The sequence below is a fragment of the Phyllostomus discolor genome, chromosome 4, assembly GCF_004126475.2.
Source record: "Phyllostomus discolor isolate MPI-MPIP mPhyDis1 chromosome 4, mPhyDis1.pri.v3, whole genome shotgun sequence".
Taxonomy (NCBI): domain Eukaryota; kingdom Metazoa; phylum Chordata; class Mammalia; order Chiroptera; family Phyllostomidae; genus Phyllostomus; species Phyllostomus discolor.
Window position 1 is genome coordinate 14,476,273 of NC_040906.2, and position 17,051 is coordinate 14,493,323.

General features: G+C 48.5%; 2 protein-coding genes across 7 annotated transcripts in view; both read left to right on the forward strand.

The window, feature by feature from the left end:
• Positions 1-3,223, forward strand: part of SLC23A3 (solute carrier family 23 member 3) — a 31,164-nt gene extending 27,941 nt beyond the window's left edge. For 3 of the 5 annotated variants that reach the window (XM_028510037.2, XM_036022828.1, XM_036022830.1), the window contains 5 exons: positions 196-449; positions 987-1,092; positions 1,392-1,559; positions 2,493-2,588; positions 2,683-3,223. In XM_028510037.2, coding sequence (XP_028365838.1) covers positions 196-449; positions 987-1,092; positions 1,392-1,559; positions 2,493-2,588; positions 2,683-2,972 — 914 coding nt within the window. In that variant the 3' untranslated portion in view covers positions 2,973-3,223. The remainder of the gene's footprint in view (positions 1-195; positions 450-986; positions 1,093-1,391; positions 1,560-2,492; positions 2,589-2,682) is intronic. The other 2 variants (XM_036022829.1, XM_036022831.1) reach the window with 2 other exon arrangements.
• Positions 3,224-4,401: 1,178 nt separating this feature from the next.
• NHEJ1 (non-homologous end joining factor 1) overlaps positions 4,402-17,051 on the forward strand; it is a 77,275-nt gene continuing 64,625 nt past the window's right edge. Inside the window, exons 1-5 of one of the 2 annotated variants that reach the window (XM_036022838.1) lie at positions 4,402-4,610; positions 7,511-7,734; positions 8,109-8,321; positions 15,005-15,143; positions 15,740-15,798. In XM_036022838.1, coding sequence (XP_035878731.1) covers positions 7,558-7,734; positions 8,109-8,321; positions 15,005-15,143; positions 15,740-15,798 — 588 coding nt within the window. In that variant the 5' untranslated portion in view covers positions 4,402-4,610; positions 7,511-7,557. Of the gene's footprint in view, positions 4,611-7,510; positions 7,735-8,108; positions 8,322-15,004; positions 15,144-15,739; positions 15,799-17,051 lie in introns of those variants that run through there. The other variant, XM_028509949.2, reaches the window with a different exon arrangement.

A 17,051-nucleotide genomic window follows, 5' to 3' on the forward strand; every position in this document is an offset into this window, starting at 1 on the left:
AAGTGAGGATCAGACCAAGGGGGCCCTTGTAGACCATGGTGAAGGGATGGTCTTTATCTGAGTTTGATAGTTTTGTCTCAAGACATCTTCAAGGGCAATAGGGCCTCTAGGATTCTTGCAGCACAGGCCTCTGGAGGCAGGGACATGCTCCAAATATTGAGTCTCACTCCAAAGTGACTCTTCCTCTCTCTTCAGGGGAGTGGGTCTGGCCCTTGCTGACGCCCCGGGCCCTGGCTGCAGGCGTCTCCATGGCCTTGGCAGCCTCCATCAGCTCCTTGGGCTGCTATGCCCTGTGTGGCCGGCTGCTGCATTTGCCTTCTCCACCTCCACACGCCTGCAGTCGGGGGCTGGGCCTGGAGGGCCTGGGAAGTGTGCTGGCCGGGCTGTTGGGGAGCCCCATGGGTACTGCATCCAGCTTCCCCAACGTGGCCACAGTGAGTCTTACCCAGGTATGTGGACAGGACTGGGGATAGGGGTGCTGGGGGTGCAGGAGAGGGCAGGGAACTCGCACTGACTGATGGACAACTGCGGGCAATACTCTGTTAGGCAGGTCACATTCATGATCTCATTTAGGGAGGTGCCTAGAAGTAAGGGGTGAGGGGTGTAAGGAAGACACCCAAACAATATTGAACTCCTTCTGTGCCTCAGGCCCTGTACCAGGGCTGGGGTTCCTGTGAAGAATGAGTCGGATAAAGTTCTGCTTCCTGGGGGACTTCAGAGAGGGAAAGGCAGACCAAAAAAAAAAAACAAACCCAAAACAAGAAACCCAACCCATAAGTAAGGTAATTTCCCAAGTGATAAAAGCACTATTAACAAACAAAGCAGGGGAGTTAGTGGGATCATGGCCCCTTTAGGTAGAGAGCTTGGCGATGCCTCTTGGAAGGGCAACGTTTGAGTCGGGATCCAGATGGTGAGAAGGGGCCACCAGGCAAACACCTTGAATAGTCAAGGAGATGGCTGTTTTCTAGTGTCTCTTCTTCACGTAGGCTGGATCTCAGCGAGTGGCCCATTTGGTGGGGCTGTTCTGCGTGGGGCTTGGGCTCTCCCCAAAGCTGACCCAGCTCCTCACCACCATCCCGCTGCCTGTTCTTGGTGAGTGGGTGTTCCAGCAGCATTGGCATTGACCCAGTAACCCCAGCGTGGCCCACTGGTTGCTTGTGGCTGGCAACCTTTCTTTCTGAATAGCCCCCCCGCCCCATACATGGATATGTATGTCAACAGCCTTTATTTTCTCAGCCCAGCGGAAGCTCTTGACGGGGCTTCTGGGCTTCTGGCAGAATTAGAAATGAGGCTTTTGGTCATCTCTCCCCGTCCCAACCTGCCCCGCCCTGCAACACTCCCTGCTGTGCCAGCTCTGTCTCAACCCCTTGGATTACTTTCCCATGAGACAGGTGGGGTGCTGGGCGTGACCCAGGCCGTGGTTCTGGCTACTGGATTCTCCAGCTTCCACCTGGCCGACATCGACTCTGGGCGGAATGTTTTCATTGTTGGCTTCTCCATCTTCATGGCCCTGCTGCTGCCAAGGTGGCTTCGGGAAGCTCCTGTCCTGATGAGCACAGGTGGGAGGAGGAGGCGGGAAGAAGAGCTGTTCAGTGTCACGAAAGCACGGGCTGGAGGCTTTGGGCTGTCTGCACTACAGGGCCCACACCCTTCTCTGGGGTTTGGTGTAAGCAGTTCATCAATTTTGTTAGCCAATATTTGTTGAGCACCATGCAAGTTCCCTGGGGTCTGAAGGTGCCTCCAGATGTTAGTCTAGTAAAAGAAAGTGGAAGTGTAGGCACATAGCAGGGCAGGCTCAGGTAAAGAGCTGTGCTGCTCAGTGGTGAGAGAGACAGCTGGCTTGCAGTTTGAGATGATCCAGGTAAGTTTTATGCTGGAAGTAACCTTGAGCTGGTCTTGAAGGGTGGTAAGATTTAAACGCATTTGGCGAAAAGGTCATTCAAATAGCTTTGTTTGCAAGCGACAGTGTTTCTCAACTGAGGATGATTTTGGCAATGTCTGGGGACACCTTTGGCTGTTACAAACAGGGGAGAAAGGATTGTTACTGGCATGTAGTTGGTAGAGGGATGCTGCTAAATATACTACAATGCACAGGACAGCCGCTCCCCCCGCAACCCCCGCCCGAAGAATTATCTGGTGTAAATTATTAGTAGTACTGGAGTTGAGAAACCCAGGCTGGAGCACAGAAGGCAAGTAGGAAATAAGGTTGGGGTTTTTTAATACAGAACTTTCCAGAGACAGGGAGCCCATCAGAGCATATCTGGAGAGCATGTGGATGCTCAGAAGATAGGGTGTTGAGCACAGATCCTGTGGGAAGGGCCTGGGTGTGGGAAATGGCGCAGAGAGACAAAAGACAAAGGGGATAGAACGATGATTCAGAAAGATCTGCTCTTACTCTAAGACTGAGAATTAGGTCTGGAAGTATAAGATTCCTTGGCCTCGCAATAAGTAAGATCAGGGTTCCCCTCCTGACTGGTCCCAACTTCCTGTAGGCTGGAGCCCTGTGGATGTGCTACTTCACTCGCTGCTCATAGAGCCCATCTTCCTGGCGGGATTCTTGGCCTTCCTCCTAGAGAACACCATTCCTGGTAAGTTATGGACAGGCTCTTGCAGACTGGGGAGTGGCTGGGAAGCCATCACTCCCTGGGTCAGGCAATGTCCTGACCAGCCTCTGTTTTGCAGGCACACAGCTCGAGCGAGGCCTGGGTCCAGGGCTGCCATCATCTCTTGCTGCCCAAGAGGTTCAGATGCCTCAGAAGTCCAAGCAGAAGGCCGCTCAGCACTATGAGCTTCCTGTGCCCCTCCAAAACTTGTGTCCCTGCATCCCCCAGCCCCTCCGTTGCCTCTGCCCACTGCCTGAAGACCCCGGGAATGAAGAAAGAGGGCCGGCTGAGCCAGGAGAGATGGCTGACTTGTTGCCTGGCTTTGGGGAGCAGTGCCCCAGGTCTAGCAGAGAACTTTGGTCTCACTAACTCCATGACTCATGCTTCTGCTACGCTTAGATTAGCCCTATCTTACAGCTTGCTGAAGATTGGCTCCCAGGCTCTACTTTCTGAGAGAGAGAGAGAGAGAGAAAGAGAGAGAGACACACACACACACACACACAGAAAGGAATGGGCCCACATGAGGTTTTGTTTTCCAATAAGCGTTCCTTTTCTTAATTAGGACTAACTTCCAGAACAGGGGCCGTAAATGATTAAATGAGATTTTTCTTGTGAGCTAACTATACTTGAACTCCAGCATTCACTTAAATATTTATTAGGTGCTGGCTGGTGTGGCTCAGTGAACTGAGCACTGGCCTGTGAACCAAAAGATCGCTGGTTTGAGTCCCAGTCAGGGCACAGGCCTGGGTTGCAAGCCAGGTCCTTGGTTGGAGGTGTGGGAGAGGCAACCAACTGATGTGTCTCTCAAACATTGGTGTTTCTCTCCCTCTCTTTCTCCCTCCCTTCTCCTTTCTTTGAAAATAAATAAAATATTTTAAAAATAAATATTTACCTGGCTGGTGTAGCTCAATGGATTGAGTGCGGGCTGCGAACCAAAGTGTCGCAGGTTCGATTCCCAGTCTGGGCACATGCCTGGGTTGCAGGCCACGGCCCCCAGCAACTGCACATTGATGTTTCTCTCTCTCTCTCTCTCCCCCCGCTTCCCTCTCTAAAAATAAATAAATAAAAATCTTTAAAAATACATACATACATACATACATATTTATTTATTGAGCCCTTCCCATGTGCAAGGTCCTGGAACTATAGGTACGGATAAGACAGGGTCCCTGCCCTCTCGGGACACTTATGGTTTAAACAGACTCTCGTAATTACTAACTAAAACTCAGAGCAGAAGGCAGCCTGTAATAAAGACTAGAATAATGCTTTGGGAGCAAGGAGAAAGAAACAGTTGTGACTGGGGACGGTGGGAAAGGCTTTCTGAAAGAAGCAGCACTGAGGCTGGCTTTAGCAAGAGGACGATTTTTGGTTGTGGAAAGTGCACGGGGAAAATTTTCCAGGCTCATCCAGCTCAAGAGTACAAAGTACACCACGAGGGATTTCAAGCTTGGGAGGCACAGCGCTTGATGAGGGTGATGAAGCGTAATTATGGGAATGGATGGAGGGAGAAATGAGACAAGCGAGGAGGTCAAGGATGAAAGACGGTGGGATTTCTGCGTGGGAGACACATCGCCTAAAGAGTTGGAGAGGACAGAGAGAGAATCTAGTGAAGCTCAGCCCTCTCCCTTTGTGTATCAAAGAGGTTGGACAGGTAGGGGATGGAGGGGAAGTGGCTCTTATTGACAAGTCCAAATACAGGGATCCCCTCTCCTGCACCTCATCCTGCATTCTTCCCACTCGGCCAGTCCCGCTACCCTTCCACCCCTCTATCAGAGGGTCACCCTGCCTATCTAGCAGTTATGACGAACGTGGGCCTGCAGCTCAGAGCGCTCCTTTAATCAGCTCAGTGGGCTCAAGTGTTCCGCCCAAGTCAGACCCTGGCTCCGCCCCTGTGTCCCAAGGCCCCGCCTCCCCGTCGTGCCGAGCACAACGCTTCTACTCTAGGCTTTTCGGCTAGCAAGGGCCCGCAGGCCTGCTGCGGGGAGTGTGGGAACTGTCGCACCGCTCACGGTAGGTGGGGGTCGGGCTCCAATCAGGGCGGGAGCTGGGGCCAGGCGGCGAGGGGCTGCTCCAGCGCCGCGTGCCGGCGCGGCCACAGGCGCTTTGTCCAGGAGAGATCCACGCGTGGCCCACGTTCAGGGTCTGAACTCGGGGGAGTGGGCGGGGCCTTGGGAGCCGCGCACCCAAGGCCCGCCTCCCGCAGCGAGGCGGGGTCTGTGAGGCTACTCCTTGGCTGGTTGTGTGGTTCAACCCGCCAGGGTTGTCCGCTTTCTTACCCCCTGAGGAGTCTTGAGCTGAGCCTCTGCAGCGGGTGCTGTAGAAAAGGAAAGGCGGGCAGCGAAGGCTCTTCTAGGGAGGCTGAATGGAAACTGGACGCCAGGCGGGGCTCTTGGGGTGGGGCTGTGGTAAAGGTAGGGCTCGATCCTCCCAGAAGGACAAGGCGTGGTCCAGCCGGGAGGGTGGCTGGGGCCTTGCTGCCACTCTGCTGGATGGCGGAGGAACTGCGTGGAGACAGCGCCTGGCGGCTGGGCAGCGAGGCTTAGTGCACAGCCGGGCTCTCAGGTGACCCCACCTCGCTGTTGGCCCTCAGCGCACCCCAACTTCATTCAAGAATAATAAAGGGCCCCGGCTGGTGTGGATCCGCGGGTTGCACATGCCTGGGTTATGGGCCAGGTCCCCAGTAGGGGGCGCGTGAGAGGCAACCGCTCATTCATGTTTCCCTCCCTCGTTCTCCCTTCCCCTCTCTAAAAAATATATAAATAAAATCTTAAAAAAAAATTGTGGAGGTTAAAGGCAGTCTTGAAGGAAAAAAGAAAAAGGTGGATGGAGAGGCCTGAGACTCAGAACAGGACGTGTGTGGTGGGCAGCTGACCCCAGGCCTGACGCTGGATATTTCAGACCTTTCTATGTGACCTATTAACCCTACCTACGCTTTAAACTCCTACCCCGCACCCAATACGGCCGCCCCCTCCCTCCAACGTACACATCCATACAGTCTTGAGTTAGGGCTTTCTGAAGTGACCGGTTAGGATGATCAACCCGATTTTGGCGATCAGAATGCTAGTAGGCAGCGCTAGTAGGGAGAGAGGGGCTTGGCGACTTCACCTGCGTTTGTGGCCTTTGGCAATGTGGAACCTGGTGCAGTGAGGAGTAGCCCATCCGTTCCAAGGTCTCTTCTGATAGAAAGAGCATGGGAGGAAACGTGACTGATGTGCCATTCTCCAAACATAGGGTTTTGAGTCTGCTGCAAATAAAAGTCACAATGTGTATTTACAGTTCACCTGTCTGCTGACTACATGAATTAGGTTCTGTTACAAGACCACACTTCAAAAACGAGGTGACGGTTGGAGGACTGATGGCTTAGACTGAGATGGAAGTGACTGGAGGAGCAAACCTTGTTAACTTTGTGAATGAAGTCCAAGGAATTTTCTTTAGTCTGAGATGACCCTCTACTTCCCTTTGTTTTTATATACTGAAGTAATGAAGGAAATTGTAACACCTCCCCCCTTTTCTTAAATCCACAGGAAAATAAAATTTCATGTCAAGTAGCTGTAGTTACTGAACGTCTACTAAGTTAAGACGGCAAATCGAGTTGTTGAAGTGGAAAAGTTAGTTTCCAGTAGTTCCAGGATGCGCAGCCGGGCAGGTGTCATTGATGGCGGCAGCGCCTTGGGGTGGGGGTGTGCGGGACGAGTGCAGTGGCCGTTAGTTCGTCATCTCCACCTCCGTGGTGTACTCTGCCTCGGGTGCGTGATTCTTAGTCTCGCAGGTTCTTCTTGAGATGGAATTTGGGCTTTCCTGTTTGCTCTGCACGCCGTGTTTGTGAGCTCTCTGTCTGTGTGTCATGGATCCCTTGGAGAACTGGCAGTAGCTGCAGACTTCTCCCCAAACGAGGATAGGCATGTGCACACAAATGTTGCATGTAGTTCCAGAGGGTCCACATGCATACACTCTAGATTCAGAATCTGTCTCAGGGCCCTGACTGGTGTGGCTCAGTTGGTTGGGTATCATTCCTCAGAGCAAAAGGTTGCCAGTTCAGTTCCCGGTCAGGGCACATGCCTGGGTTGTGGGCGTGCACAAGAGGCACAAGGGGCGTGCACAAGAGGTAATGTCCTGCACTTTTACCTATAGCCCTGGGATCTTTCCACAAGTGTGTGTGTGTGTGTGTGTGTGCACACTGCATACGGTACAAGAGGGTGTGCACAAGAGGCAATTCCCTCTCACATCGGTGTGACTCTCCCTCTCTTTCTGCCTCCCTTCTCCTTTCTCTAAAAAAAAATCTGTCTTAGGGAACATATTCTACATTGTTTTATATTTATTATTAATTTTTATATTTATATCTTTATGTTATATTTGTCATATTATATATACTTATGGAATATATATGTGTTTAGGGAATATGCACATATATTTGAAATTCTGAAACCTTCCAGAGTTTTGTTTTTAGATAATGATCAAATAACTTGAATTTCCTCTGATGAAACTTATGATTTATGATGTTTTATAAGACAAGAACCACTTCTCTTCGAGAAATTCTGGGAAAGGACAGCATTGACATATTTCTTAGGAATGTGATAAATATGCAACAAGAATGGTTTCCAAATTAAGTTAAATTATTAGAAAGCAGAGATACTGACACCAGTATGCTGAGGCTTAAACGCTATAGGAGAAAGAGATGTTTTATGCCCCCCTAGGAACTTAATATGGAAAAAAAATCCCTCAAAATTTTAAACAGAGTTTTAGGGGCCAAGAGGTACTAAGATGGGTGTTCAGTTGGGTGTGTACTTGGGGGGTGGGGAGGTGGGGGGACTGAATGGGGTGGAGTGTAAATCCATGCCTCCTGTTTTAGCAGGGAGGAATTTCATTAGACTTATTCAACTGTCTGATGGTCTCTTCCCCCGCCCCCACAGGCCTGTAGTGCCCTTGGACACTTTGCTAAATTCAGACTCTCTTGCGCATGGAGGAACTGGAGCAAGGCCTGTTGATGCAGCCATGGGCTCGGCTACAGCTTGCTGAGAACTCTCTCCTGGCTAAAGCTTATATTACTAAGCAGGGCTATGCCTTGCTGGTTTCAGATCTTCAAGAGGTGTGGCACGAACAGGTGGATGCCAGTGTGGTCAGCCAGCGAGCCAAGGTATGTGCAAAGAGAAGTAATGCTGTGTTGTGGTCATGGCTGTAATGTCTTTCCCGGTGAAGGTCAGGGGACATTAACACCAACCAGCTTGCTGGCCGGTCAGTTGCAAGGAAGGTTGAATCAGGTTGAGACAATTCCAGTTAATGTCCTGCACTTTTACCTATAGCCCTGGGATCTTTCCACAAGTGTGTGTGTGTGTGTGTGTGTGCGCACACTGCATACGGTACAAGGCAGAATTGTGAAGTAGGCCAGCTGATCTCTTTTCTCACGCTCAGTGGCTTCATGTTAACCCAAGTTTTCCTTTGCTGTTATTTATGGAGGAGTCAGTTTCCTTTCAGGACCCTCACTCTGTACAACCCCTGCTGTCTCCTCAGGAGCTGAACAAGCGCCTGACTGCCCCCCCTGAGGCTTTCCTCAGTCATCTGGATGATCTGCTTCGCCCACTGTTGAGGGACATGGATTGCCCTGGAAAAGCTACCTTCTCCTGTGATCACGTGGCGGAGGCACTGATACTGCGGGTGCGGAGTGAGCTCTCCGGTCTCCCCTTCTGCTGGACTTTCCACTGCATCCCAGCTAGCCCTTCCCTGGTAAGGAAAATTCAACTCTGGGGTAGAGAAGGGGGCTGCTAGCAGCTTTGAAAAGAAGCTTTAGGTGCTCTTATTTTTTGAAACTACATTTGAAATTCTCTAATTAGAAAACTCTCCTTGTCTAGACAGAAGGCAAAGAGGATTCTTGACTGGTCCATCCTTTCCTTGCAAAGGGAGCAGAGTTGGAGTCTGCATACTCTACTGGGTGCCTTTATTCATCACTCTATTCAGCATTTATTAAGCACCTACTGTGGGCCAGTTGTTGGGTGTCCAGATCTAAGGCACCGTGGCCTGTTCCTGGAGTTTGTAATCCAGTGAGGACACAGGCAGGCGGCAGGGTAGAGGATGGCAAGTTCTTTGGTTGAGGTAAGCCCAGGGTGATTTAGGATCCAACAAATCTTGGAGAGAGAGTTTCTAAGCTGAGTTTTGAAGATGAGCAGGAACTAACTGGGGGAAAATAAAGAGGTCATTCTAGGCAAGGGTGCATTTTGAGAGGCTTGGAAGTATTTTAGTGTAGGGCAAGGGCAGGGGACTTTGTGACTGCAGGGAATTGAGAGCAATAAGGTAGGCAGTGGCCAGATCGTGAAGGGTTCTAGTGAGTCTGGATTTTATCCCAAGGGCAACAGGGGTTCATTGAAAAACTTTAACCTGGGGCTTAACATGGTTCAATTTGTACTTGATCGGTATCACTCTGGCAACAGGGTAGAGTATGTGCCAGGGTTAGGTCTCTTTCTGAACAGTATTTCATCATTTAAGCCTCACAATTGTCCTGCAAGATAAGTGTTATGTTCCCTGCTTTTCAGAGTAGAAAACTGACATTGAATGTAATTTGTCCAAAGTCCTCCAGCTTATGCATGAATGGGCTGGAATCTGACTTGCAGATGGGTCTGAGCTGAGAGCCCATTTTCAGGGACTAGGGGAACACTGTCCTTTGATCACTTGTAGCTTTCTAGGCCCCAGCAGCTTTTTCTAGAAATTTGGTAGTTGAGCCCTGACTGGTGTGGCTCAGTGGGTTGGGTGTCATCCCACACATCGGAAGGTCACTGGTTGGATTCTTGGTCAGGGCACGTGCCTGGGTCGCGGGCCAGGTCCCTGGGTGGGGATGGGGGAGAAGCAGCAGATAGATGTTCCCTTCACCCATCAATGTTTCCGTCCCTCTCTTTCTTCCTCTCTTCCCCTCTCTGTAAGAATAAATACATAAAAACTAAAAAAATTAAACAAATTTGTTAGTTGAGAATGGACATTAAGAATTAGTGTGTAGGCATTGCTGCTGCTGGTCTCTTCTGCACTTCTGTAATAACAGCTTATTTCAGTTGCACTATTGGAGGGGGGTCTTCTATGCAAGACCTGAGGGTCAGGTTTCTCAGCAAAGGGATCTGACGAGTGGGCGTCATTTCCTACCTCCCTTCTTTAGTCCCCCAGGGGTGATGTGGAGCTCTGGCTTCGGCAGAGTGGGTGGGACAAAGTGCCTTTTGAGAAACTCTTCTCTGGTGTTCCTTCTCGATCTGGAACCCGGTGGAGCTAGACTTGAGTGCTTGGAGGACTACATTTCATTTAACTCTGAATTCCTCAGGCCCGTAAACAGTGCTTAGCAGGTAATAGTCACTCATATTTGTTGATTTTAATTGAATTTCTTGTGAAATTTTCCGTCCTTGCTTTACATACAGAATTTACCTATTTTGTTCAAAACCCCTGTAACTCTTTCTAAGTGACACCAGGGGGCACTGTTCCCTCAAGAATGCTTGTTCTGAGACCAAAACATTTGGGTCACCTTTGGGAAGTACAAATAAATAATGGCTAGTCTCATTTTGCATCACAGCGCCCTAGAAATTTAGGAGAAAAACAAAAAGAAACTTAGAAGTGACATTGGGAGGGCAGTTCCCCGTGGAGGCTGATGAGCTCTAATAGTTTTTTTCTTTTCTTTCAAAAGAATAATGACATTATCATTGAAAATAATATGTAAAGAAAAAACTGGGGGGCAGGGAAGGGGAGAGCAGTGGGGGGAAATGTGGGACAATGGTAACTGAACAACAATAAAAAGAAAATTTAAAAAAGGAACAAATACTAAACACTATTCTAGACACGTCCCTGTAACCGGGGAGCCACAGCCCGAAAGAGGCAGCAGCATTCAGAGCGCAGTGAGTCTCGGCCGGCTGTGGGAGTGAGTGAGCGCTGAACAACCGATAGTGATTGTACTTTCATGTAAAACAGAATCATCATTCTTACAAGAAGAATGCTGTCCCAGGAAAATCCCTGGACCCCAGGAAGCTTTATAGGGAAAAAGTGCGAGCCCGTGGACGTTGGCAAGGGTGTAGGCGGGCACTATTTCAAGCTTATGCGTATGTCTGTGAGGTCACACAGTCATAATTTGTGTGTGTTACTCGTTCTCGTGATAGTTTTTTTTTTTTAAAGATTTTATTTTTTATTTATTTATTTTTAGAGAGGGAAGGGAGGGAGGGGGAGGGGGAGAGAGAGAGAGAGAGAGGGAGAGAGAGAGAGAAACATTAATGTGCGGTTGCTGGGGGCCTGCAACTCAGGAATGTACCCTGGCTGGGAATCGAACCTGGGACACTTTGGTTCCCAGCCCGTGCTCAATCCACTGAACTACACCAGCCAGGGAATAGTTTTTATTTAATTGTTTTAAATGAGTAATTCATTGCAAAAGACAAATAGTTCAAATATTTAAGAGTAGGCAGTGAAAAAATAGGCCTTTCTACTCCCTTTGCCAGTCCCTCATTTTCCTTCTCTAAAGCAACAACTGATATCAACCTCTTGTGAGTTCTTAAAGTAAGCTACATCTAGGTACATATATATGTATGTTTGTGCATACTCAAATATTATCTGGGTGTATGTATGTGTTTTCACAAATGGCAGCACACTATTCACACTGTTCATTACCTTGCTTTTTTCTCTTACTTCCAGAACTTAGAAACTATTCATTCCAATACATTCAGAAGACCTGCCTTAATATTTTTAACGACACCATAGTGTTTCATTTAATGAAGATATCAACATGTATGTGATCAATATGCTGCTGGTACACAGCTAAGTTGTTCCCATTCTTTTGCTGTTATGTATAGTGAACATCCTTGCATTTACTTTTCCATGTGTAACAATTACTAGAAGTGGAATAGCTGAATGAGGAATAAGCTGCATCTTTAATATTGCTAACATAATGCCAGACTGTCTTCCAGAGAGATTACACAGTTTAACTCCTACTTTTCACACAGGAGAGTAGGAGAGTACCTCTCTCCCTACACCCTCTACAGCATATGTGAATAGTTCTTCAGTCTCTGTAAGATATTATGGAATATATAAAGCTTCAGGTCTCTGCTTCCCAACACCGAGCCCGTTTCCACTCCTGGCCAAGTTCTCTCTTCTTCTTCTCCTCGCCACTGTGTATTCTGTCTAGTACCGAATGGAGTCCTTTTGGTTGTTGTTTACCCATTTTTTTTATGTAATTCTTTTTATCTTTTGGATTTCCAAAGTTTATTAAAAATGAAAGGATAGGAAAACTTTACATAAAAAATGTGTCAGTTTTAGCTTCTCTACACTGTTGTCCACACATGACAAATCCAAACATGGTATCCTTTCGTTCAGCCTACAGGGCGTGACCCCGTAGGGGCCAGGCCCGTTCATCTGGTTCATCGTGACGAGCGTGGAGCCCATGCCTGTGCCCGTGAGCCCAGCTTTAAAATGGGCACCCACGGGGCTCTCGCGGCTGTCCTGGTCTCATGTAATATTCCGTAGTTTGACTTTCAAATTTCTCACCTCTTTGGCCAATTTGTAATTCCCAGGACTCGCATGCAAAGGGTTTTTTTGTTCGTTTGTTTTTAAGAAAGAGCAAAGAGCACGGGCTTTGGAGCCAGCAGGCCTGAATTTATAGCCCAGCTTCGCCGCTTGGACTATTTGTATTACTGGGGATAAGCTACTGAATTTTTATGAGTCCTGATTTCTTTATCTGTAAAGCAGAAATACCAGTTACAACCTTACTATGGAGTTATGAGGGTTAGATGAAAGGGCGTATGTAATATTTCTTACCCCTAGCATGATAGTGGACCTCTGAGAGCCAATGCTCCAACTTCATCCTTTTTCTTTGTAGAAAAGATTGGGACCATGAGAATGCTTGGGATTAAGCCAGTTTTACATCTAGGTACTCTCGGAGCCAGAACGAGAATCTAGGTCTCTGAATTCCCAGTCTGTTACCATTTTCCCTCTATCTAGACCTGATTCGATTCATCTTGAGATCGATAACTGCCATTCTGCTCTCCTGCCTATGACTTGTGAACATTCCTGTGAGAAATCTGGAGACATGGTGGGAAATTATAAATAGCTTTTCCGTTGGAGAAGATTGCCAACTCCTGCTTCTGTATCCACCACACTTCCTGGCCTCCTTAACTCTTGAGTTCTTTGAGGGCGTAGGCCTTGAAGGGTCAAAGCATGCGTTAGGCACACAGTAGGTATTTGTTGAACTGACTCGTTGCACTGCATCTCTTCATATGCTGCTGTCTGTAAGGGAAGGGGGCGGGTAGGTGTGTCCGTACCCTCCAAAAGCATTTCAAGATTTTCCCTTGTAGTGTCTGGATTTGCTTTGAAATGTGCTCCTTCAGCCGCAATGCCTTGTTCTAATTAACTGATCTAAGTTAGTGTTCGTCTAACTTTGAAGTGAGTTAGTGATTCAGAGTGATGTAACCCAATCCTGTGAAATATTTTAGAAGTTAAAATATTTACTGATAAAATCCTTTTTTTTTTTACTATGGGGACCCTGGAGTCCGACAGATAATTTCAGGTGCCTGGTGTAGCATCTCCATGTTTAATTAGGCATGGCATTGATTAAAGACTGTTTCCCATCAGGTTTCATGTTGTTACGTTTGCTGCCACTCAAAGACATTGCTATTAAGGTGGCCTCTTAGAGAGAGGCTGGTTACTTGGCTCGAGGAGTTTCTGTTGCTTGAGGGCTGTCCCCAGCGGATGGTGGTGCTGCTTGTTCAGCCGGCACGCTTACTGCTTACTCTCATGCAACCCACCAGACGTCGACGTGCTTTCATGCAAGTCCTCACCTGTTTTTCTTCCCGATTTACCTCGACCAGGGCCAGCGTTGCCACAGACGATCCCTAGGACCCAGGGCTGGATCTGGAGCAGATGAATTTTCCCAGTGCAGGACTTCTGCCACATGCTGAATAGTACTTCCTGGACGCTCAAGTCCGTACTGAGGCCCGAGCTGGCAGACAGTGCCAGGCTGGGGTGTGCTGTGAGATGGAAGGGGGCCGGTGTCCAGAGCTGGACTGGATTTCTGACCTTCCGCTTTGGGCAGTGACCCTGCGTTTCTCGGGCCCTGGTACTGGTACAAACAGCACTGCCACGAACCCCTCACCTCCTTTTCCTCTCAGTGTGAGCCACAGTACAATGGGAGTTTTTTAGTAGTAAGTTTTACTAGAAAATTAACAGAAAACAAAAACACGAAAGTCTGCAGACCGCAGACCCTGATTGCGATGAGTCTGGCTTGCCCATCTTATAGGGCACTCCGGTGCCACCTCCTCACTTCAAGCCTGTGGGGCCATCTCGTCTAAACAAGCTCCGTTGCAGGTCAGGGCCTGGGGTTGGTGTACTGTGGTCAGCAGGCCAACCCTGGCTGGCTGCCTATTTTTGTCAAGTTTTGTTGGAACCCAGCCACCCTCGTTTATTACACGTTGTCTATGGCTGCTCTCATGCTGCCAGAGCAGAGCTGAGTATTGCGACAGGGACTGTATGGGCCACAGGATCAAAAATATTGACTCTCTGTCCCTTACAGAAAAAGTCTGCTGACCTCCGGTCTAGGGCATTTCTTCTTACTGCCTCCTCAGCTCATCCCCTTCAGGGAAGGGAAGGAAACTCTGGTCACATCCCTGAGCCACAAATAGGTTATTGATTTTAGTTATTTTCTTTGGCTAAGGCTTTTATCTTTCCAAGGCTAATAGAATCCTTGCATGGGTGAATTAAATGATAATTTTGTATGGCTGCACATTATCATAGGAGAACAGCATCCTAGCTGCGTTGCAGGATGGCTATGCTTGTGACCTTCTTACCTTCTGTTAAGGGCAAGGCGTGTGTGTGTGTTGGTAGTTTATTTAGTTTATTCCCTTCTAGGCTGGCCTCTCCGTGACTGGCTTGCTCCTGTTACGGCAATGACCTTAGACTTTGCTACATTGGTGGAAACAAATTGAAATGGCTCTTCTGTAATGTGTGTGGGTCAAATTTGACTTCAAAATCTCTCAACTTTCTGTGGACTTTTGTCTCCTGTTACACTGCAGCTAGCACGTGCTATTGTAGCCACACCCTCCTTTCTGGAAGGTCACTTGGATCTTCTGCTTCTGTCTCTCATTCTCTGCTGAGAGTTGAGATAGTACTTTCCTCTTATAAGCCGATTGCATCCTTCTCTTTACAACTCTAGGTATGTATTCATGAGTATTCTTTATTCTTCTCGTCTTTTTATCTGTGACCCAGAGAAAATCCTTGAACTTCTCTAATCATGAACTTCTTTAATTATGACATGTCTATTTACATTTCATGTAGACGGATTGCTTGCCTATGAAACAGTAAGTCCCTATGACAACATTTACTCCAGTATTTGTCTAGGTACTGATACGATGTTAGGAAATGTTTTGTAAGTATCTGTTGGCTCATCGCTCTCTCTTCCATGAAAGGTTTCCCAGCATTTGATTCGTCCCCTGATGGGCATGAGCCTGGCCCTGCAGTGCCAAGCGAGGGAGCTGGCCACGCTGCTTCACATGAAGGACCTGGAGATCCAGGACTACCAGGAGAGCGGGGCCGCACTGAGCCGAGGTGAGAGGGCATTCTTTGAGATGGCGTGCGGGGAATGGTACAGGTAACCAAGGGTGCCTCAGAAAAGGGGGAGACTTTATTTATATTAGAGGGGTTCTTTCTTGAGGGTGGGTGCTGGGGCCTGACCCCAATGGAGACTCGATGCTTCTCTCTGCCTCAAGGACCTGGCTGGTGCCCAGCTGGCCGGCAGAGGCTGTGACCGAGTTCAGACATGCCCTCGGCAATGGCAATGGCAAAGAGAGACTTGGAGAGGGGCCAACAGCTATGCAAAGCTATACAAGGGCAACATGAACTTGGGACTTCAGGAAGCCGCAGAGCTCTAACCTCAGAGTAAAAATGCAGTTGACCTTTGTTGTCATGCTGGGAGAACCCCTGAGAGCACATGCCACCGTGGACCTGTCGCTGGTTGCTGATCACCCTCCCACCTCCTGCCGCCCACATACTCTCAGCCCTTCTTCCAGGGGACCGGGCGCCTCTGGGAGTTGCATCTCTGTGCTCTTTCCCAAGAAGTCTTGGGCTCTGTTTCTTTTCTAGCCCACAGGTAAGAAGCTTGTCCTGAGACTCACATTTCTTTTCTGTGTCCCTTCTTATTACAGATCGGTTGAAGACAGAGCCGTTTGAAGAAGCGTCTTTCTTGGAACAGTTTATGGTAGAGGTAGAGTATTTGTTATTTCCTTTCTCCCGTGCAACTTGGCTGGACTTCCTTCTCTTCCAGTTGCTCGAGGGGTGACTCGTGTTCGGGTGTTAGGTTGCTGGCGTGGTTGGAAAGCTCTTTGTCTGAAAAAGTCGCCTATAAAGAGTCTGGTAAAGCTTGAGGTGTACATGGGCAGTTGGGGGAAAGACCGTAAAAGGCAAAGGTGGGCTGATTAAATTCCTAAGACATCTCTGTTCATGTACCTAGGTATTTAATTTGGAGTTCTCTGACCTTGGAAAGCTTGGTTGCCCAGTTGCTCCATGTTTTGCTTGTTGAGGTCTGATCACAGGTCTGGATTATGGAGCGGGGTGGGGGCTGGGGTGGGGGTGGGGGCTAGTTATTATTACTTGTCCAGGCCCTCCAGCATCCCACAGCGGAGGAAGGGGGAAAGCACAGGGCTGCCATTTGGGGACTGTCTAGTGGGCACGGTAGGCTGTGGAAAATCACCATGTTTACACAAGGGGACTGGCAAAGGGATGAATGGGGAGCAGATAATTGTGGCCTGTCAGAAGCTCCTGCCTGGGTTTCCCTTCTAAGGACTGAGCGTGGCCAAAAGAAACAACGGTGAGATGCCAAACAGGGGGAGCATTATTAATAGTGACCTTTGATAATACCAGTCAATATTGATCTTCTCCTTCTCTAACTCTTCTGGGACTTGTTGGTTTGTACAGCTAGTACCTTAATATTATTGCCCTATTTCCTAATTGTGCGTGTTCCCCAAATTGGCACTTTATTATGGAAATAAATAATGCTGTGATGATCTTATGTTATATAGAAGTTATTTCATGTTTCTATCGTCTAGGCTAATGTGTCAGCTCCTTATAGACAGGGGCTGTGACTCGTACTGCTTTTGAACCTAAAATGAGTCCTTTTCACAGAGTGAGGCATAAAGCAGGTGTCCTCGAGCTGGAACTTTCTGTGCTGCCTTTGTGCGCCGGCTGAGCAGTGACTCCGGAATGCCTGGGGTCTTCACATTAAGGGCAAAAGAATGCGAGCTGAGGGCACAGTCCATCTGCTATTGAAGCGACTGTAACTCTGGAGAAGGAACTCGTGTATTTGTGAAGGCCTGAAGCGGGACAGGTTTCAAGTCTTTATGGGGAGAGAGAGACCATTAAACGTAGATTTCCTAGGCCCTTTTTCTGTCAGCTTCTCCTGTCTGCGGGTTTGGATACAAGGTTACCAGAGGCTGGAGATGACACGCTAGTTGCTGCCCC